This window comes from Mizuhopecten yessoensis, unplaced genomic scaffold (genome assembly GCF_002113885.1).
Source record: "Mizuhopecten yessoensis strain PY_sf001 unplaced genomic scaffold, ASM211388v2 scaffold11075, whole genome shotgun sequence".
Taxonomy (NCBI): domain Eukaryota; kingdom Metazoa; phylum Mollusca; class Bivalvia; order Pectinida; family Pectinidae; genus Mizuhopecten; species Mizuhopecten yessoensis.
This window is the reverse complement of record NW_018408867.1, coordinates 381953-405294: the sequence shown is the minus strand read 5'-3', so window position 1 is coordinate 405294 and position 23342 is coordinate 381953. Positions and strand designations below refer to the sequence as shown.

Genomic DNA, 23342 nt, shown 5'->3' with positions numbered 1-23342 from the left:
CATCAAATATTCATGTAAGTTGTAAATATTTTTGTAGGCCAAGAATTTGGGAGAAATAGTGTACAAAGAAAAGATGGCAGTGTGAAACGACCGATTCCGGCCGGTGGCAAACCCAAACCTCAGATAGCCAAAAAGCCATCAGTTTCAAATAAACCAGCGAGACTCTTATCACAAACAAGCGTAGACACATTCGAGGGAAATAACTCCACAGGTAGGTAACTTTTGATACAGGAAGTAGGGGTGGATAACTGTAACATAACCAGAATACTATTCAGGAAAGAATAACTAGGCTTTATTTATAAAAACTCTTTTAATTAGTGTATTTAGAATTTGGGGATAATTTCATAAGGAGTAATATTAGTACAAGTATAGATAAAAATGAGATCGTGTTGTCTATATTATATTTTGCATATGAAAATCAGATCATCACCAAGAGAAGAATTATCATTAATAAATGATGGAAGTATTTTAGAGGTCTTGATATATGTTGAAATTATATTAAAGTTAAATCTTTTTTCGTTTTCAAATTCAGGAACTGTTTAATTTACAAGCGTATGTTTCTTGTAGTGTCAATGAAGTAATGAAATTTATTCTAAAAAGCTTTCTTATTATGTGTAGATAGTGCAAGTGTAATTTTATATGTTATTTTGTCTTTTGATTTTGACCTTGATATTGTAGAGCATGTATTTAATCCTCAATTGCACGAGCACAAGCAAGCACCGGGTCAGACTCAGAACGAAACTAAGGTGCACAACTCCCGTGACCCGTCCATAACAAAACATGCAATCCCAACAGTGCCTGTGACCCCACTTCCTCCCTCAGCACAATATAACAGCACAGGTTTTGATGATGTCATTGATGGTGCACGAGGATTGCTTACACAGGAAGCAGATCCTGTATTGCAAAGTGACTCCCATGGTTCCTCAACTTATGGGTTTTGTTCAAAGACGCTGCAAGTTCAAGGTCATGACTTGGAGGTTAATCTACAAAATAATGTGAATGTTTCTAGTCAAGAAGCATACTCAAGACATGGTAGTAGCAATCATATACCAAACCAGACTAGACCTTGTTTCGATGTTAAATCAAACAACGAAGAAACAAATTTGTCTAGAAAAAGTTCAAGAAAACCTCCGTCTGTTTCACCGAAACCGAGAAAGGGTTCTTTGGCGCCTGAGAATAAGCAATCGACTTTTGGTAGGGAGGAGGAAGTGATGGACATATCTCCTAGTTCAGGGAGTAAACTAAGTACTGAAGCTCTCCAAGAGCAGGACAAGGGAAATTCCTCCTCTGGTAGTGTTCTGTCCAAAGTTTCCATATTTTCTGAACAGATTAGCCAGCAACAAACGACAAGCAAGACTAGTGTTTCAAGAAGTTGGACATTAAATTCAGCCGAGAAAAAATCTCTGATAACACGATCATACAAAACAGACACTGATGGTGAGTTGTCGGTCAAACCCAGTGGGGTGGACATCGGCACACCTGTGAAAGAGGATAGTTCAAACTTACCAAGATCAAAATCGACAGTTACCATGAGGCCTAAACCTTCCCCTAGGGTCTCGCCAAAGGGGGTTAAGCCTGTTCCCATCCCAAGGAAACGGTTATCTCTGGAACAAAAAACAGCAGCCGAAATAATGGATCGAAGAATTGAAGAAAGTGATTCTAATTGTACCGTGACATCATCAACTTCATCAATGACATCATCAATGACATCATCAATATCATCAATGACATCATCAATGACATCATCATTTCAGAATGGAGAATCAGGGGATTTTACCAATAGACTTCAAGCAGAAACAGAACTTGGGAAATTAGATTTGTATGATAAATATACAACCCCACCCCCGGACATTCCCAAAAAACAAAATGGAGAAGAGGTGAAATTCAGGTTTGACGATCTCAACAAAGTTAACGCTGAAGATGATACATCATCTTTGTTGAATGACATCGCAAAATTAATAAATGAGGCTTTTGATGTATCTCCCAAGCCTAGGCCTGTATCGTTGGATGCCTCTCCAGTACGACCACCCCGAAGAAAACGACAGTGCTGCAATCCTGACTCCATGGAGTACAACAGTGATTCAGAGTTTAGTGTGCTAAAGAAAGACTCACATAAAGGCTCTACTCAGTCTCTGAATGCTTTAGAACTCAGCTCAGTTTCTTCAAGTAACAGAAAGCCGTGTCCACCAAAACCAATTCGCAAGAAGCTGGCAAACGGGAAAACAAATCGGAGTCAATCTGACCTTGGTGATATTCGTCAGTTAGTTCTAATGAAGGAAAGTGCAATGAAATTGAACCGTCAGGTTAAAATGGATTCTCCAAGTGATCGTAGTACTGTTCCACAAATGAGGGATAAATCAAATGTTCAGATTGTATCGAATCGTGGAAATAGTTGTATCCTAACTCCAGACACAAGAGTTCCTCCAAATCAGGAGGCAATTATTCGAGAAAAGCTAAAAGAAAGGTCAAAAAGTCTTCCTGGCTCACGAAATAAAGGTCGCCCTAAGCGTCCTGCTCCCCCGCCACCCGTGCCTGGAACTAAAGTGCTGTCTGTTGGTAATAAACTCATGTCAGTGAATTCTCTTGATGATGATAATCCATATTATGAAATTCCAGACATGTCTAGGATTGAAAGGACACGTGCTTCATCATTACAAACAACTTTTTCTTCAGAAGGGAAATTTATACCCCCACAACTTCCTCCTAGAAATGAATCTAAAAATATGTCAGCCTCTCATATTTCAAGAGTGTCTCCCGCATCCTCCAGAGCTCTTGATTTTGATCGGCCAATTAGCCTCATCAGTAACCAGTCAGACAGTGGGTCGATTAGTCAGGGCAGTCCAGCTCAGGGTAGCAGCTCCTCAGAGGATGAAAGTCTGGACCAGGAAACAAGGGTAAATAACTCTAAAGTACATTTCTACTAAAACCAACTTTCCTTAGGCTGATTTAGACATAGGCATTGTTGATTTAAATGTAAATCATGCACAGTGACTTTGTCTAATGGAATGGACAAAGAAAGAAATCTTCGAAGAAGGGTATGTATATGTACAAGTATGTTACTTCAATTTATACTCAATCAATCATTTAAAGTATGGATTTGTGTATCGGGACATTTTTTGCCCCGGCAGATATTTACCATTTACTTGTTAAAAACCACATCTGCTTGGTGTCAATTTCCCCTTCACATTGGAAAAGCTTAAGCTGGTTAGTAATATTCACTGTCAAGATAAATTTGGCCTCATTATAGAGGGTAGAGATGACAAAAACTAAATATTGGTAAATATTTCTTTGTGTACAGTGTCATATAACAGCTTTTCCTCTGCACATGTATGATACCCTGTGGGGATTTATTTTACAGAAAGAGCGGAAGAGATTAAAAAAGATCCGCTTCATCGCCCGTGAGATTGCTTCATCGGAGAAAGTTTTTGTGGATGTTTTGAAGCTGCTTAATATTGTAAGTGTAGCTTATACAGGAAACAGGCATTTTATTGATCGTCATAAACACAGTCTTATGGTTATATAATGGTCCAGAGAGGTGATTGGGACAGCCCCTATCTCTGACTATGGGATGGGGTGACATATGGCTGTTTTTTGGGGTCCTTAAATTTCCAGATTGCCTCTTTTTAAACCATTCCTCAAAACCTTTCCCAGTCATACATAAAGTATGAACATGTATATGCACATGTAAGGTCACGTTTTGGGATAAATGTGTTTTTTTGGGAGTCAGACTGGGCATAGCCATTATTATAATTGTTTCCTTAATATGTTCTTTGAAGTATTTGTTCAAAGGAAATATATATGGGCACTTCATTTCATACCTTCCTTGTTCATTTATTTACTTTCAGATCTGATTATCAAGTTTGTTATATTTTAATATGGCAGTTTTTTTAGATGTCTATATAATACTATTAATGAAATGTTGATTTCATTTGATATAATAATGAATTATTGATCCTTTAAAAAGTAATGAACAGAAAATGAAAGCAAAGTGTTGCTCATCTTTTCTTTCTAATTCTCCTTGTATATTTCTCTGACAGTGTTTTAGTGATCTAAATATTTCATATTTTTACAATGTAATACATGAAATGTCTGATTTGGATAAAATGTTTAATTGTATGTTGTTGTTTTTTTAAATCAGTAAAGAAAGACAAGGACACAATTTTTTTTATCTTCTGTATATATATATACATTATGGCAGGGTTTATTTTGTGAAGTCAAATTTGCATTATTAAGGAATTTGTAACAAGATCACAAGAAAAAGTTTTACAAAATGATATGATATATAGTGTAGTGAGCGAAAAATTCTCATTCCTTAATATTTTCCAGGATTTTCGGCTTCACATCTCGAAGGCAGAGGAGGAGGCCGGGAAAACCATTGTACCAAAGGAATATATGGATAAGATCCTTAGTCATCTTCCACAACTACAGAACTTCAACGAGGTCCTCCTCAAGGATATGCAGGCTCGCATTGAGAAATGGTATAACAGATGTGAATCATAAATGTATATAACAGAAACGAAGTTTATATCATGTGGCTTTATTTTTCATATTTTCTCTGCAATATGATTGGCTCTGACAAAGTCGCAAGACAATTTATAGAAAAAACTTACTCACTTGAAGCATGCAGGTTAAAGTAAGTATAATATTTTATAAACTTGGTGGTTTCTGAAAGTAGAGTATTATAGTTGTAGTCAAATGCACATCCTTCTCATGAATACAATTATAGCCATTTAAAAAAAAGTTAAAATAATTTACGAATTTGAGAAAATGTATATTGACCTTGAACTGTATCATTGGTTAATATATTTGTCTTGAGATATAAATTCACGTATTGACCACAGGGACTTGAGAATTTGTTACAGCTATATTTGGACCTAAACTAGTAAGGTTTTAGGGGTTTAGATTAATTTTCGATAAAAATGACACCCCCACTGATTATATATACGAGAAGGTGGAAAGCTCCTGATGTCGAAAATTCGACCCAACCTAACTTTCTTGCATCAAGTGACACGAAATACAAAAAAACAACACCAAACATTTGATTTCAATGCCCATAAAAATTCATGCATTATAAAAACAGTCATATGAGCCCATCTGACATCATATTTCAAACCCTACTTAACAATCATACATGACTCAAGTGCTACATGATGTTAATGGATGATATCAAGGAAGATCAAAGAGAAACTGTTGCAATTACCAAATTTAATGTAGCTATTTTCCCTAATTGATAAGAAAGAGATTCTTTACAATAGAAGCATTTGTAGTCTGAAAGCTTATTTAGAAAGGAAGATTTGTGTGTTGTTTTTTTCCAAGTTATAGTTTTGATATGTACATATAGAAGTCTTAGGCAGAAATGGAACCCTGGCAATAACATCTTTTATCGATGACCAACTCTGTATTGTCATGTTTCTGGTTCACAGGGATGAGAATCCGACGATCTCAGACATCTTCGTGAAGAAGGGTCCATTCCTGATGTTATACACGTCATACATACAGGACTTCAGCGACATGACCGCCATCCTGGACGAGGCTCTCAAGAAACTACCACTGTTTCAGAGTGTGGTCAAGGAATTTGAGGTCAGAAAAAAACCGGATTGGTTCTGAAGCAGGTTTTTTCCACCTTTTTAGATTAAAGACTACGAATCAATTATTTTTCAGGAGAGTTCTGCATGAACTTCAAAGTTATTTCAAAAGTTAATTACATAATCTATATTTTGCAGCAAGACAACTTTAGAAATTCATGTTTGTTTTAACAGCTATATATATATATATATATATAAGAACTGGCTGTATGTTATCATTTCCTGAGGTAAAATATCTCATTTCTGACACAATCAGGAAATAATTATTAACAAAATTTAAGTGATTTTTAATTTTTTTTTTAACAAAAATTTAATTTTGGGAAGTTATAAATATATAGAGGATATTTAATGGTGTCTCCAGTAATAACAAATATATTTCACGAGTGTGGCTATTATTTTGATATTTTTCATGAGTGAATGGGATACTCAACGCCATTCCGACGTTTTCTGCTATTATCTGGTGTGATTGCTTATGAAAATGTTATTAATTGTAAACTTATGTAAATACTTAAGTGTGTGTACCAAACATTTACCATAACAACCACTTATTCTACCGTCCCTTCATTTGAATCTGAACAAAAAAATCGCAGCGAATAGAAGATAGCGTTATGATTGGTCAATACCAAAAAGTGATATTTTCAGTGTGAAAATATCACTTTTGATATTTGTCACAGTGTGAAAGATATCAGTTTTATCAAGTTGATAGAATCCAATATTTCACTGGCAAAAATGTAATAAACTATATTAGCTAATCATTTAACTTTAAAACGTAATCAATTTTTCTTGTCATTTTTAGCCCAGAAAACTTTATACTGTCTTTCCGTATTTCTTTATTTGACATTCAGGAGCATTTCTCATGATGGATTATAATTGCTTCTATAAAATCAATTTTCAGTTGTAACCTTGACAAAAAAATGCATCAATTCACAACTATTTAATACAGTATTGGTGAGAATAATGGTCAAAACTATCTGATATTGCTATAATCCATTAACTGTTAATTAATTCTCAACAGGATCAGATGTTTGTTACGTCACTGTGCCCAAATTGGGACACTTTTTAGATAAATATCAATGTTCTTCATACCATACTATCAGTTCCAAAAATGTTTGTTCATTTTTCATAAAAAGATACTATCCACTTTTCATTTCTATTACAAGTTGATATTTCGGGCGCATGGTTCTATTTTATAAAACGTGAAATACTATCAGGGTTATGGAGGCCCTTGAACCGGCATAACCTGTATCCTGAAAGGGAGACTTCAGTATTTTGGCTAATATTTGGTGATAAACGATCAATATCAGCAGAAAAAATAGGGTTATGGGAATTTCTTCCCCAAACTAGCATTAGTTTTGATAAAATAGCCTTTTGAATATGATATCCAAATTAATAGCATTGCTCGTCGAGTAATTCGGGAAACCTTTGTATTGTCATTATTCTTACATTTAGATTGTCCATGTAATGATAATCAGCAGCCAATAAAGCTTACATACAGTTAAATTGTCATAAAACGTATATATCAAATGAAAACTGTATACATAAAAGTACTTCTTTGCATTGAATGGCAGTTTTCTTGGTCCATTTTCCCAGGAGTGTCCCGTTTAGGGTACTGTCCGGATTTTGGCACAGTGACGATAGGTGTTGTTGCAGTTAAGTCTCGATCAGACACAGTTAAGATAATAAATGACTAAAATTAAAAAATTTGATGTAATGTAAACATGTTTTTCTGAAGAAAATGTCTATGTGTTTGTGTTAATTTCATTGTTTAAAAAACATTTATGTTTACAGATGAGCCCACGCTGTGCATGTCTCGCGATACGACAACATATGTTAAAACCCATACAGAGAATACCACAGTACAAAATGCTATTACAAGGTAAGTGTATATACTGTACCTCATACAATACCTGTTACACCCATACAGAGAATACCACATTACAAACTACTATTACAAGGGAAGTGTATATACCGTACCTCACACAATACCTGTTAAACCCATCCAGAGAATACCACAGTACAAACTACTTACAAGGTAAGTGTTTATACTGTACCTCATACAATACCTATTAAAATCCATACAGGGGTTACCACAGTACAAACTACTTACAAGGTAAGTGTTTATACTGTACCTCATACAATACTTGTTAAAACCCATACAGAGGATACCACAGTACAAACTACTATTACAAGGTAAGTGTATATACCGTACCTCATACAATACCTGTTAAACCCATACAGAGAATACCACAGTACAAACTACTATTACAAGGTCAGTGTATATACCGTACCTCATACAATACCTATTAAAATCCATACAGAGATTACCACAGTACAAACTACTATTACAAGGTAAGTGTATATACTGTACCTCATACAATACCTGTTAACACCCATACAGAGATTACCACAGTACAAACTACTATTACAAGGTTAGTGTATATACTGTACCTCATACAATACCTATTAACACCCATTCAGAGATTACCACAGTACAAACTACTACTACAAGGTAAGTGTATATACTGTACCTCATAAAATACCTATTAAAACCCATACAGAGAATACCACAGTACAAACTACTATTACAAGGAAAGTGTATATACAGTACCTCACACAATACCTATTAAAACCCATACAGAGAATACCACAGTACAAACTACTATTACAAGGTTAATGTATATACTGTACCTCATACAATATCTGTTAAGACCCATACAGAGAATCCCACAGTACAAACTACTATTACAAGGTAAATGTATATACTGTACCTCATACAATACCTGTTATAACCCATGCAGAGAATACCAGAGTACAAACTACTATTACAAGGTCAGTTTATATACCGTACCTCATACAATACCTATTAAAATCCATACAGAGATTACCACAGTATAAACTACTATTACAAGGTAAGTGTATATACTGCACCTCATACAATACCTATTAAAACCCATACAGTGAATACCACAGTAAAAACTACTATTACAAGGTAAATGTATATACTGTACCTCATCCAATACCTGTTAAGACCCATACAGAGAATACCACAGTACAAACTACTATTACAAGGAAAGTGTATATACAGTACCTCACACAATACCTATTAAAACCCATACAGAGAATACCACAGTACAAACTACTATTACAAGGTAAGTGTATATACTGTATACGTACCTCATACAATACCTATTAAAACCCATACAGAGAATACCACAGTAAAAACTACTATTACAAGGTAAATGTATATACTGTACCTCATACAATACCTGTTAAAACCCATATAGAGAATACTACAGTACAAACTACTATTACAAGGTAAGTGTATATACTGCACCTCATACAATACCTATTAAAACCCATACAGTGAATACCACAGTAAAAACTACTATTACAAGGTAAATGTATATACTGTACCTCATACAATATCTGTTAAAACCCATACAGAGATTACCACAGTACAAACTACTATTACAAGGTTAGTGTATATACTGTACCTCATACAATACCTGTTAAAACCCATACAGAGATTACCACAGTACAAACTACTATTACAAGGTTAATGTATATATACTGTACCTCATACAATACCTGTTATAACCCATGCAGAGAATACCAGAGTACAAACTACTATTACAAGGTCAGTATATATACCGTACCTCATACAATACCTGTTAAAACCCATACAGAGAATACCACAATACAAACTACTATTACAAGGTTAATGTATATACTGTACCTCATACAATACCTGTTAAAACACATACAGAGAATACCACAGTACAAACTACTATTCCAAGGTAAGTGTATATACTGTATACGTACCTAATACAATACCTATTAAAACCCATACAGAGAATACCACAGTATAAACTACTATTACAAGGTCAGTATATATACTGTACCTCATACAATACCTGTTAAAACCCATACACAGAATACCACAGTACAAACTACTATTACAAGGTCCGTGTATATACTGTACCTCATACAATACCTATTAAAACCCATACAGAGAATACCACAGTACAAAATACTATTACAAGGTAAGTGTATATACTGTACCTCATTCAATACCTGTTATAACCCATGCAGAGAATACCAGAGTACAAACTACTATTACAAGGTCAGTATATCTACCGTACCTCATACAATACCTGTTAAAACCCATACAGAGATTACCACAGTACAAACTACTATTACAAGGTAAGTGTATATACTGTACCTCATTCAATACCTGTTAAAACCCACACATAGAATACCACAGTACAAACTACTATTACAAGGTCAGTATATATACCGTACCTCATACAATACCTGTTAAAACCCATACACAGAATACCACAGTACAAACTACTATTACAAGGTTAGTGTATATACTGTACCATTACAAGGTTAGTGTATATACTGTACCTCATACAATACCTATTAAAACCCATACAGAGAATACCACAGTATTAAATGTATATACCGTACCTCATACAATACCTGTTAAAACCCATACAGCAGTATATATACCGTACCTCATACAATACCTGTTAAAACCCATACAGAAAATACCACAGTACAAACTACTATTACAAGGTCAGTATATATACCGTACCTCATACAATACCTGTTAAAACCCATACAGCAGTATATATACCGTACCTCATACAATACCTGTTAAAACCCATACACAGAATACCACAGTACAAACTACTATTACAAGGTCAGTGTTTATACTGTACCTCATACAATACCTGTTAAAACCCATACACAGAATACCACAGTACAAACTACTATTACAAGGTAAGTGTATATACTGTACCTAATACAATACCTGTTAAAACCCATACAGAAAATACCACAGTACAAACTACTATTACAAGGTAAGTGTATATACTGTGCCTAATACAATACCTGTTAAAACCATACAGAAAATACTACAGTACAAACTACTATTACAAGGTAAGTGTATATACCGTACCTCATACAATACCTGTTAAAACCCATACACAGAATACCACAGTACAAACTACTATTACAAGGTTAATGTATATACTGTACCTCATACAATACCTGTTAAGACCCATACAGAGAATACCACAGTACAAACTACTATTCCAAGGTAAGTGTATATACTGTATACGTACCTCATACAATACCTATTAAAACCCATACAGAGAATACCACAGTACAAAATACTATTACAAGGTAAGTGTATATACTGTATACGTACCTAATACAATACCTATTAAAACCCATACAGAGAATACCACAGTACAAACTACTATTACAAGGTAAGTGTATATACTGTGCCTAATACAATACCTGTTAAAACCATACAGAAAATACTACAGTACAAACTACTATTACAAGGTAAGTGTATATACTGTACCGCATACAATACCTGTTAAAATCATACAGAGAATACCACAGTACAAAATACTATTACAAGGTAAGGGTATATACTGTACCTCATTCAATACCTGTTAAAACCCATACAGAGTATCCCACAGTACAAACTACAATTCCAAGGTTAGTGTATATACTGTACCGCATACAATACCTGTTAAAATCATACAGAGAATACCACAGTACAAAATACTATTACAAGGTAAGGGTATATACTGTACCTCATACAATACCTGTTAAAACCCATACAGAGAATGCCACAGTACAAACTATTATTACAAGGTCAGTATATATACTGTACCTCATACAATACCTGTTAAAACCCATACAGAGAATACCACAGTACAAACTACTATTACAAGGTCAGTATATATACTGTACCTCATACAATACCTGTTAAAATCATACAGAGAATACCACAGTACAAACTACTATTACAAGGTCAGTGTATATACTGTACCTCATACAATACCTGTTAAAACCCATACAGAGAATACCACAGTACAAACTACTATTACAAGGTCAGTGTATAGTGTAACATACACCGTACAACAGGTACTCACTCAGTATATATCTGAATTACATATGTGTATACATTGAAAAAATTCTTGTATCATTCGAAAATGTTTAGTACTGATTGTGGATGAGAGAATAAATTTGGAAGCTATTGCTTTGATCAGAAAAAATAGTAAACATGATTTCTATTTTTTCAGATTATTTGAAGCATCTTACTCCAGATTCTCCAGATTATAATAACACACAAGGTAAGTCCAAAGTGTGAACTCTGTATACTACAGTTGTAATGACCGTATCAGGAGGCTGGTAACATCGAATAAACCTGTTGTCAGTATAAGGCGACAAATTCCGGATTTGTATCCGGATACTTTTTATACTTGCATAAAATGTACCCCCCTGTGAAAAAAAAAATATTTCTCTATTTTTAATCCAATTAAGTTCAGGTCTTGAACAGGACATAACAGGGGAATATTTATCCACCCCTACCCGACCAACCCCCACCCCCGGGGCCAGGAATTTATGCCAAAATAATTTTTAATCACTGGACACAATAAGGTTTGGGGAGTCATGTAAAAACATTTACAGTTATGTTATAGTCATTACCCAACCTATATTCAACTCCCTAACCCCCAGATACTTTTAATACATCTGACCAAAATGTACCCCCCAGATACTTTTAATACACCTGACCGAAATGTGCCCCCCGGATACTTTTAATACACCTGACCAAAATGATCCCCCGGATACTTTTTATACACCCGACCAAAATGTACCCCCCGGAATACTTTTTATACACCCTAACCCTAACCCGGACCAAATTCTGAAGTCAAGTGGATAAAAAATATTCAAATATATGATTTTTCATAGGGGGGGTACTTTTTGGTCAGGGTATAAAAAGTATCCGGGCGGTACATTTTGGTCGGGTGTATAAAAAGTATCCGGGGGGTGGGGAGTTGAAGATAGCTTGGGTAATGACTATAACATAACTGTAAATGTTTCTACTTGACTCCCTAAACCTAATTGTGTCCAGTGATTGAAAATTATTTTGGCATAATTTCCTTGTCCCAGGGGTGGGGATTGGTGGGGTAGGGGTGGATAAATATTCCCCTGTAATTGCCTGTTGAAGTTCTGAACTCAATTGGATAAAAAAAAAAGTTTTTTTTTTTTTCATAGGGGGTACTTTTTGGTCAGGGTATAAAAAGTATCCGGGCGGTGGGTAATTGAAGAGAGGTTGGGCAATGACTATAACATAACTGTAAATGTTTCTACTCGACTCCCCAAACCTAATTGTGTCCAGTGATTGAAAATTATTTTGGCATAATTTCCTGGCCCCGGGGTCGGGGATTGGTGGAGTAGGGGTGGATACACATGCACCTGTAACCTTTTGATCAACTTCTGAACTGTTTTTGATTAAAAAAACCTTAAACAGGGGTATAAATAAAAAGTATCCGGATACTATTTAAGCAGGAGGTACATTTTATGCATGACACCGGATGTTCAGTTACTGTATCAAGGTTAGAACATTTCCTTGTAAAGTGACACCCTGTTGTCAGTATAATGTGACACCCTGTTGTCAGTATAATGTGACACCCTGTTGTCAGTATAATGTGACACCCTGTTGTCAGTATAATGTGACCGGATGTTCAGTTACTGTATCAAGGTTAGGACATTTCCTTGTAAAGTGACACCCTGTAGTCAGTATAATGTGACACCCTGTTGTCAGTATAATGTGACACCCTGTTGTCAGTATAATGTGACACCCTGTTGTCAGTATAATGTGACACCCTGCAGTTGTCAGTATAATGTTACGGGATGTTCAGTTACTTTATCAAGGTTAGGACATTTCCTTGTAAAGTGACACCCTGTTGTCTGTAAAATGTGACGGGATGTTCAGTTACTTTATCCAGGTTAGGACATTTCCTTGTAAAGTGACACCCTGTTGTCAGTATAATGCGACCAGATGTTCAGTTACTGTATCCAGGTTAGAACATTTCCTTGTAAAGTGACACCCTGTTGTCAGTATAATGTGACACCCTGTTGTCAGTATAAAGTGACACCCTGTTGTCTGTAAAATGTGACTGGATGTTCAGTTACTGTATCCAGGTTAAGACATTTCCACGTAAAGTAACACCCTGTTGTCAGTATAATGTGACTGGAGGTCTAGCTTCTGTATCCAGGTTAGGACATTTCCTTGTAAAGTGACACCCTGTTGTCTGTATAATGTGACGGGAGGTCTAGCTACTGTATCCAGGTTAGGATATTTCCTTGTAAAGTGACACCCTGTTGTCAGTATAATGTGATGCAATGCCCAGGTGTACTGTCTTTAGGTTAGGACAGCACCTGGATATATTGTTGGGTGGTATTTTTTGTCAATACTCTGTTGGTAGTTTCACATTTACACAGCAAATTACTTGTCTTTACCAGTCAGTGTGGAGGTAACTAGTTTACTGTTCTTATTCTTTAGTTGATGAAAAATAATCCTTTCATGCTTTTTTTTTTGTCTTTCAGAAGCTCTTGTGATCGTTAGTGCAGTAGCTGATCACGCTAACGACAGTATGAAGCAGGGAGACCAAGTACAGAGGATGTTAGAGATTCAGAAATCACTCGACGGCAACTTCGAAGTCATCAGACCAGGCAGAGTAATGACTTGTTGTGTTATTATAAATACTGTATATATCTGGTGATTAGCCCACGCCTGGTAATAAGCCCACCCATTTCTATCATAATTCTCACAATAAAAATGCCAACAAATCTGATTGTGTTGTCCTTTGATAAGCCCAGCCTCTACTTTGAGTTAGATATTATTTGTTGCCTGGTATTGAAGTATAAAAACATATTAAAAAACATCATTGCAAATTCAAAATTAGAAAAGGAGATCAGAGCACATTCATTAAGAAATAAATAATGACACAATGGTGCTCATCAAGCAGTTCTGAATGTTTATGATAACTAGGTACAAACTCTGCCTCTGAATGTTTATGATAACTATTTTCAAACTCTGCCTCTGAAATTTTTGAAAAAAACTTTGCAAAAGTAAAAACTAAGAGTCCCTTATGTAAACTTTTTGTTTTAAAGCAAAGTTTACCACGTCAGTGAAGCTAGGATCTGTCTTTATGGTCACCCTTATCTTTGTGATAGATATCCTGATATATTTGAACTTTCTTTATAACAGTTGTTTATCAAGGCTGGGGAGCTAATGAAGTGGTCCAGGAAAGAAATGCAGGAGAGAATGTTTTTCCTGGTAAGTTCCAAGGTCTACCTGACACGTACAGGTATATTAGTTTAGGTGTCCTGGTAAGTGGCAAGTCAGGTCGACCTCATTTATTTGGTTTTCTCTATGATAGAATTTTAAATCATGTTCAGTTCAAGGACAGGCCAGACTTACATAAACATTTGTTTTTTTGTTGATATTTAGCTCACAATTTGAAAAATTTGTAAGTTAACAAGTTTTTTTGTTTTAACAGTTCAGCGATGTGTTGCTGTACACCACACCTACAGCTACAGGGGGATACAGGCTCAACCAGGTGCTAACTCTCACTGGCATGAAGGTAAAAACATACTGGCCTTACACTTCAGGCTGCTTGATCGTAAGGTGACCCTAGCTGTAAGCGATGTTCCTATATAAAATATTCTAGTGTGAAAGAAGATAGTGTTCTCAAATATCATAGCTAAGAATTATGAAATTTTCACTGTGAGGTGTATTTTTATTTAAGTTTACTTCTATTTTGATTTTCCTCAGGTGTCCATGTCAACACATGATGAATTCAGTAACGAGTTTAACATCATCAGCACCCACAAGTCTTTCACAGTGGAGGCTAAGTAAGTACAGCGTATATGTCACATTAAACATTTCTTGAATGTTTCAAGACCAACTGGTCCCTTTGTCAAACAATGACTGAGTGAAAGATTTGTATTGTTTACCTGTAAAATGATGTGACGAAATTGTATATTTCATATGTCATTTGACCTGGAATGTTTTGCCTATTGGTCGGTATTGAAACCTTGCCACACGTTCCATACGTACATTGTTTGTGTATAAAGTAAAACTTTGTTATTATATAATATGAGTTGGATATTTTTTCCCCTTAACATTAAAGTATATGAAAAAGGGGTGTGATGCATAATTATTCAAAATATATAAACCATATGGTCAGTTTTGGTAGGGAAAACATTATCACTGCATAAAGTGTTGGACTATAAATATGTTGGAAAAACTTTTTGCAATCTAACTAAATATGAGTAACAGGTTGTTTTTGAGGGCAAGTTGTATCTAAGTTTCAAAACATGTAAAATGATTCTCCCTTTTTTTAGTTTTGAGGATCTTATAGATTAGTAACTAAATGTCTCCTGGCTCTGATGAATGTGTATATTTGACAGGACACAGTCAGACAGAAACGCATGGCTTGCTGCTCTCCAACAAGCCGTGGAAGAAAATGCAAAGAAGAGGAACACATTTGAGAAAGTGGAGGTATATAAAAATTGGACGACTGATACGGGTATACGTAAAGTTGTGTTTGTTATATCTAAATATACTCGAATGTAAACGTAACATGACCATTCAGTAACAGTACCTTATAGGTTTTCCTTAGACAACAAATGGATTAAGGTAAAATGTGAGTAAGACCTAATAAAAAAAAAGAGTTGTGTTTCCGCTAACCTTACAAACATACCCTAGATTTTTGTGCCTACCCTAAAGTTTTTATTGACAGTTAGTGATATGCTCTGTTGAAATCAGAACTACTGCTCTGTATAAGCATAGTAAAAGTATTTTCCAAAATAAAAAAATGTACCTTCCTACCTTTTTTTTCTGAGGATGATAGCGGAAACACGAGTCATTTTTGTTTACATACTTGTTTACATACTGAATCTTAACACACCGTCTCTGATGTGTACTATACACAAATTATTACTAACCTCTGTAGGAGAATAAGGAGGTTGATTATACATTATGTAGTTATACTTACACATTCCTTTATACATGTTTAACAGGTGCTAGACCATGACTTTAAGAAAGGCGACGAGGCACCGGTCTGGATCCCTGACACTCGTGTCACAATGTGTATGATATGTACGTCCGAGTTCTCCGTGATTCACAGACGACACCATTGTCGAGCGTGTGGCAAGGTATACAGCTCCAAAACACCTGTTTCTTTGCATATATCTCAAAATAAATCAAGCCTGATACCCGAGATGTATTTTTATTCACTGTTAAATTGAAATCAGTTTTATCCACTTAAGCCCTATATATATTTTACCAACACTTCTCTGGACCATAGTCTCCATGGTCCTTTCACAGATGGTCGACTCAAATTTAAAATAAGTCCAGTACCTGTTTTATATCATTCTTACAACTAAACAACTAGCTTGGGATCCTGACGAGATCACAGAAAGCTTTTGTCACTAACTATTGGTGCTTTTTTGCAGGTTTTGTGTTCATATTGTTCAATGAACAAAGTGCCGCTTAAATACCTCAATGGCAAAGAGGGGCGTGTTTGTAATGAATGTTACGATGAACTGAAGCCAGGTATGTTGTACCGGTTCATATATTGCAATTTTTTAAACAGAGCTTTTGGAAATTTGACATAATCAAAAGGTTTGATAATCTAGTTGATTTATTGACTTATAACTGAACAGGAATTATATTTTACAATTCTAGCCCAGTTTTATGAAAGTGTGAGGTTGCCAATTCGGATAATATAACGTCTTATCCTTTAATATAAACATGTAATAAGGGGGATAACTCTCATGGACATTTTTTAACAAAACTCCCGATGATTTCCAACTTCCGCTGCCATCTGTCAACCACAAAAATCCATTTCTTGATTTCCTTTACTGAAAAATGTTTGCAGTATGACAAATTTGTTATTCACGTTTTGAGGAGGTAACATAAGCCCATGTTTCCTCTTTTGTCTTGGGAGATAGGAAACTCAAGACCAACAATTTACAAAAAAGATATGTTTTTTATCTTTAATGTAAGGATGTCAGTGTATCACAAATTTACACTCCAGCATACCAGTGATCAATTACATAGCTAGTCTGACTGTATGGATAATTGGAAGAGAGGTTATTTTGTTATTCAAGAGTTCTGGTCAAGCTAATATACATATAGGTATAGACCTAGAGACAAAGTACAATATTACCATGCATCTAAAGAAACATTACCCAATTTTCCAGTGATGAAAATGCAAAGATATCCTGTCTTTCTAAATAGAACTGTTTAAACTTTTCATTTTGTAGAATACATTGATGATGAGGAAGTAGAAATACAGGATCAACAGAAATCACCATTTGATTTCATCGCCGGGAAATTGTTCCGGAAAAGCAATAACAAACCTCATCGACCAAAACGATTTCAGGAGGTCAGTGTTATAAGTTTGGCTATTGGTGGTATGTACCTGTTATTGGGGCATACAGTGGGAGGTCAGTGTTATAGGTATGGCTATTGGTGGTATGTACCTGTGATTGGGGTATACAGCGGGAGGTCAGTGTTATATGTTTGGCTATTGGAGGTATGTACCTGTTATTGGGGTATACCGTGGGAGGTCAGTGTTATATGTTTGGCTATTAGTGGTATGTACCTGTTATTGGGATATACAGTGGGTGGTCAGTGTTATATGTTTGTCTATTGGTGGTATGGACCTGTTTTTGGGGTATACAGTGGGAGGTCAGCGTTATATGTTTGGCTATTGGGGGTATGTACCTGTTATTGGGGTATACGGTGGGAGGTCAGTGTTATATGTTTGGCTATTGGAGGTATGTACCTGTTATTGGGGTATACCGTGGGAGGTCAGTGTTATATGTTTGGCTATTGGTGGGATGTACCTGTTATTGGGGTATACGGTGGGAGGTCAGTGTTATATGTTTGGCTATTGGGGGTATGTACCTGTTATTGGGGTATAGAGTGGGAGGGCAGTGTTATATGTATGGCTATTGGTTGTATGTACCTGTTATTGGGGTATACGGTGGGAGGTCAGTGTTATATGTTTGTCTATTGGTGGTATGGACCTGTTTTTGGGGTATACAGTGGGAGGTCAGGGTTATATGTATGGCTATTGGTGGTATGGACCTGTTTTTGGGGTATACAGTGGGAGGTCAATGTTATATGTTTGGCTATTGGTGAAATGTACCTGATATTGGGGTATACAGTGGAAGGTCAGTGTTATATGTTTGGCTATTGGTGGCATGTACCTGTTATTGGGGTATACAGGGGGTGGTCAGTGTTATATGTTTGTCTATTGGTGGTATGGACCTGTTTTTGGGGTATACAGTGGGAGGTCAGCGTTATATGTTTGGCTATTGGGGGTATGTACCTGTTATTGGGGTATACGGTGGGAGGTCAGTGTTATATGTTTGGCTATTAGTGGTATGTACCTGTTATTGGGATATACAGTGGGTGGTCAGTGTTATATGTTTGTCTATTGGTGGTATGGACCTGTTTTTGGGGTATACAGTGGGAGGTCAGGGTTATATGTATGGCTATTGGAGGTATGTACCTGTTATTGGGGTATACGGTGGGAGGTCAGTGTTATATGTTTGGCTATTGGAGGTATGTACCTGTTATTGGGGTATACGGTGGGAGGTCAGTGTTATATGTTTGTCTATTGGTGGTATGGACCTGTTTTTGGGGTATACAGTGGGAGGTCAGTGTTTTATGTTTGGCTATTGGTGGTATGCACCTGTTATTGGGATATACAGTGGGAGGTCAGTGTTATATGTGTGGCTATTGGTGGTATGTACCTGTGATTGAGGTATAGAGTGGGAGGTCAGTGTTATATGTGTGGCTATTGGTGGTATGTACCTGTTATTAGGGTATACAGTGGGAGGTCAGTGATATATGTTTGGCTATTGGTGGTATGCACCTGTTATTGGGATATACAGTGGGTGGTCAGTGTTATATGTTTGGCTGTTGGTGGTATGGACCTGTTATTGGGGTATGCAGTTGGAGGTCAGTGTTATATGTTTGGCTATTGGTGGTATGTACCTGTTATTGGGGTATACAGTGGGAGGTCAGTGTTATATGTATGGCTATTGGTGGTATGGACCTGTTTTTGGGGTATACAGTGGGAGGTCAGTGTTATATGTATGGCTATTGGTNATTTGACTATTGGTGGTATGTACCTGTTATTGGGGTATACAGTGGGAGGTCAGTGTTATATTATCCTGTATGCATTATTAACGGCAATGTGTTAGTAAGAAAATGAAGGGGGAGACAAAACATGTTCGAAAAAAAGATTTTGAAATATGCCTTTGTTTTTATTTCCTCAGGTTCATGCAAATGATCAGGGGTCACAGATGAGTGGTTACCTCAAAGTTCTACAGCAGAAGGGAAGGTGGAAAAAGTACTGGCACGTCCTCAAGGATAAGGTGCTTTACACCTACAGAGCTAGTGAGGTAAACATCGGGAGTGCCAAACAGTGGGGGGAGGGGAGGGGGCACAGAAGGAAGTTTGTCTGTTTGTGACCAGCCCTGGTCAACGTTTAAACCCTAGCATGCCAGAAGATCTGGGTTCAACTTCAGGGTGTCTGGGGCAGCTTGTGTCAGAACTTTAAACAAGATCTTAAAATAACTGTGTAGATATTGTTTATTTCAGAGCAGCATGTGGGAAAAGCATTGATGGCACTTGTTATATCAGTGTTTAATGTTTGTATGTGAAGACAAATATAAAGTTGGAGAAATACTCCAGAAAGTTGTCACTGATCTTTTAAAAAGGCGAATTAACTATCAGCCATGACTGCTTTCAAAAATTAATTATAAAAATTAAAAACATTTGCCACTATTGTCTTTTTGTGGTGAAATCACATGTAGCATAATTACACCAAACATCTGTGTAACTCAGACATTTCTGTGGCATAATTACATCAAACATCTGTGTAAATTAGACATTTCTGTGGCATGATCACATTAGAGGGTTCTACAAGGTGTTGATTGATGCAAATATGAATTAAGGTTTGTTTTTGTTTAGCATACAGCCGCTGTTGAAACTAAGCCAGGTTTTATTTTATTTTTGATACAGCCACTATAGAGATTAAGCCACATTTAATTTTAATTTTTGTATCAATAAAATATGTTTAAACTAAACTTAAGATTAAGCCACATTTAATTTTGATTTAGCATACAGCAACTATAGAGATTAAGCCCCTTTCAATTTTGATTTAGCATACAGCCACTATATAGAGATTAAGACAGATTTAATTTTGATTTAGCATACAGCCACTATAGAGATTAAGCCCCTTTCAATTTTGATTTAGCATACAGCCACTATATAGAGATTAAGCCACATTTTATTTTGATTTAGCATACAGCCACTATAGAGATTAAGCCACATTTTATTTTGATTTAGCATACAGCCACTATAGAGATTAAGCCCCTTTCAATTTTGATTTAGCATACAGCCACTATATAGAGATTAAGCCACATTTTATTTTGATTTAGCATACAGCCACTATAGAGATTAAGCCACATTTTATTTTGATTTAGCATACAGCCACTATAGAGATTAAGCCCCTTTCAATTTTGATTTAGCATACAGCCACTATATAGAGATTAAGCCACATTTTATTTTGATTTAGCATACAGCCACTANATTTAAATTTGGTTTTAGCATACAGTCACTATATAGAGATTAAGCCCCATTTAATTTTGATTTAGCATACAGTCACTATATAGAGATTAAGCCCCATTTAATTTTGATTTAGCATACAGCCACTATATAGAGATTAAGACAGATTTAATTTTGATTTAGGATACAGCTGCTGTTGAGATAAAGCCAATTGTTGGATATGAAGTTGCAGGGTTTGAGGAGGTAAGATTTAATTTTGATTCTGTCTTTTCATCTTGTTGATAAATATCTTCATTAATAACAATAATATACATTAATTTTATATCAACATAATTAACAAATACCAAATAATGCTAAAACTTTTATCATATGCAGGCTATTTTTGGCAAAAATGAATTTTAAGAAAAAATATTGGAACATTTATTTATTTCTTTTTAGATTTTTGAAGGTATTCACCAATCGGTGCTGTTCCAGTTAAAGCACCAGAACCAGAAACCGATTATCTTCCAGGGGGAAAACGCCTCCATTACAGAAAGGTAAAACGTCTTGAGGGTTGCATGTGGTCTTTGTCTGCTACAGACTGTTTGTAAATAGTCTGACATAAACAAATCATTTTAAAATAACAAAAAAAAATATTGTGACGTAAACAACACCATTTCAAGCATAAATGTGCATATGGAGAAGCCAATGACCCAAATATTGTTTTTTAAGATATCATTCTTCCTAGTTTTAAGGTTTATGGTATTATTACTTCACACAAAACTTGTATTTGTTAAATTCTGATGATGCACACCTTCTTTTGTTTATCACTAAAAATGAAAGAAAGATTCCGGAGAAAACCCCCAGAAACATACAAATTTTTGATTGACAGAAAACGAAAGTAACATAAGTTGAAAATAATTAGAGTGAAGTAAGAAGTTAATAAAAAATTTAAATGAATTTAAACATGTACATGTATAAAAGAGAAACTAAAATCAATTATGTTAACTCCCACTATGGTATTAAATCATTGTTTGAACAAAGATTATAAACACTTTTTGATATATTAACTTTCTATGATAAAAATGGAGACAACAAATTCTATTGTTGTTTTCAAAAATAAAGAAAGTAAGGGATAAATCATCAAACTTGATAAACGTTTCTTGTGTAATAAAAAAACCAGTTCATCGGCAGAGTTATTCCATTCACTCGGTAGGTTATTGTTTTCATAAAATATGAAAAAAATTAAACATGTTGCAAGATATTTAACTCATTCACCCCTGAAAACGCATTTAAACTCTTCAAATTCAAAGGTTGGAACAGTTCATTATCAAATTTCAGGGGTAAATGAGTTAAGGTATTACACTGATATTTTTGAAGGATAGTCTTGTTTTGTATTTGAGACTTTTTGCATTTTTAGATGGATTAAAGTCATGAAGGAGGCATCTGTACCCTGAGCCTTTAAGAGGTTAACTTATCAACTTACAGACCCATGGAACACAACCTTGAGTGACCTCAGCAGGCCGTTGAGTGATAAGATGGTGACTTGTAATCCCCGACCCTGGCTGTGATTTATCTGTGACATATTTCCAAAGTGTTGCTACTGTGTATGAGTTTGTTAAAGAACTTAGTTCTCATAGGGAAACCGGTGTAACCAAGGGAAGCTGGGGTAACCAAGGAAAAACCTGTAGTAACCAAGGAAACCAGTGACCAAGAGAAACCTGTTTAACTAAGAGAACCAGAGTAACCAAGGAAACCTGAGCAACCAGGAGAACCCTCAGTAACCAAGGAAACCTGAGTAACCAGGAGAACCCTCAGTAACCAAGGAAAGCTGGGGTAAACAAGGAAAAACCTGTAGTAACCAAGGAAACCAGTGACCAAGAGAAACCTGATTAACTATGAGAACCAGAGTAACCAAGGAAACCTGAGCAACCAGGAGAACCCTCAGTAACCAAGGAAACCTGAGCAACCAGGAGAACCCTCAGTAACCAAAGGTCATCAGTGTTATAAAGAGGAGACACTTTATAAGGATTATGTGTTGTCTCTACATAAACCTCTGTGATACCATTCGGGCTACATAAACAAATTGGCTGTAAGATTATATTTGATTACTGAAGTGCTGGTTCAAAAGAATGTTGTAATGACCAAAGCTCTGACTGGTCAGTGAAGGAAGGTGACCTTGACACTTACCACTGAACCGGATCACTTACAAATCAGGTTGTCTCTACAAAATAAGTGCTGTAGTTGTTAGTTTGTCAGCTTTTTCAGCTTTGAACAACATTACAACCTCCAAATAACAATTGCCTTAA

General features: G+C 35.7%; 1 protein-coding gene across 2 annotated transcripts in view; it reads left to right on the top strand.

Annotated features, from left to right (window-relative positions):
* The window catches only part of LOC110465424 (FYVE, RhoGEF and PH domain-containing protein 5-like), a 51632-nt gene extending 29094 nt beyond the window's left edge, over positions 1-22538 (top strand). For both annotated transcript variants that reach the window (XM_021521220.1, XM_021521219.1), the window contains exons 2-20: positions 38-211; positions 679-2894; positions 3359-3454; positions 4327-4478; positions 5424-5580; positions 7374-7461; positions 11693-11743; positions 14004-14134; positions 14668-14736; positions 14960-15043; positions 15235-15314; positions 15873-15963; positions 16485-16619; positions 16920-17019; positions 17733-17854; positions 19761-19886; positions 21238-21297; positions 21493-21590; positions 22454-22538. In XM_021521220.1, the coding sequence (XP_021376895.1) occupies positions 38-211; positions 679-2894; positions 3359-3454; positions 4327-4478; positions 5424-5580; positions 7374-7461; positions 11693-11743; positions 14004-14134; positions 14668-14736; positions 14960-15043; positions 15235-15314; positions 15873-15963; positions 16485-16619; positions 16920-17019; positions 17733-17854; positions 19761-19886; positions 21238-21297; positions 21493-21590; positions 22454-22490 (4067 nt within the window). In that variant the 3' untranslated portion in view covers positions 22491-22538. The remainder of the gene's footprint in view (positions 1-37; positions 212-678; positions 2895-3358; positions 3455-4326; positions 4479-5423; positions 5581-7373; positions 7462-11692; positions 11744-14003; positions 14135-14667; positions 14737-14959; positions 15044-15234; positions 15315-15872; positions 15964-16484; positions 16620-16919; positions 17020-17732; positions 17855-19760; positions 19887-21237; positions 21298-21492; positions 21591-22453) is intronic.
* The last annotated feature ends 804 nt before the right edge of the window (positions 22539-23342 follow it).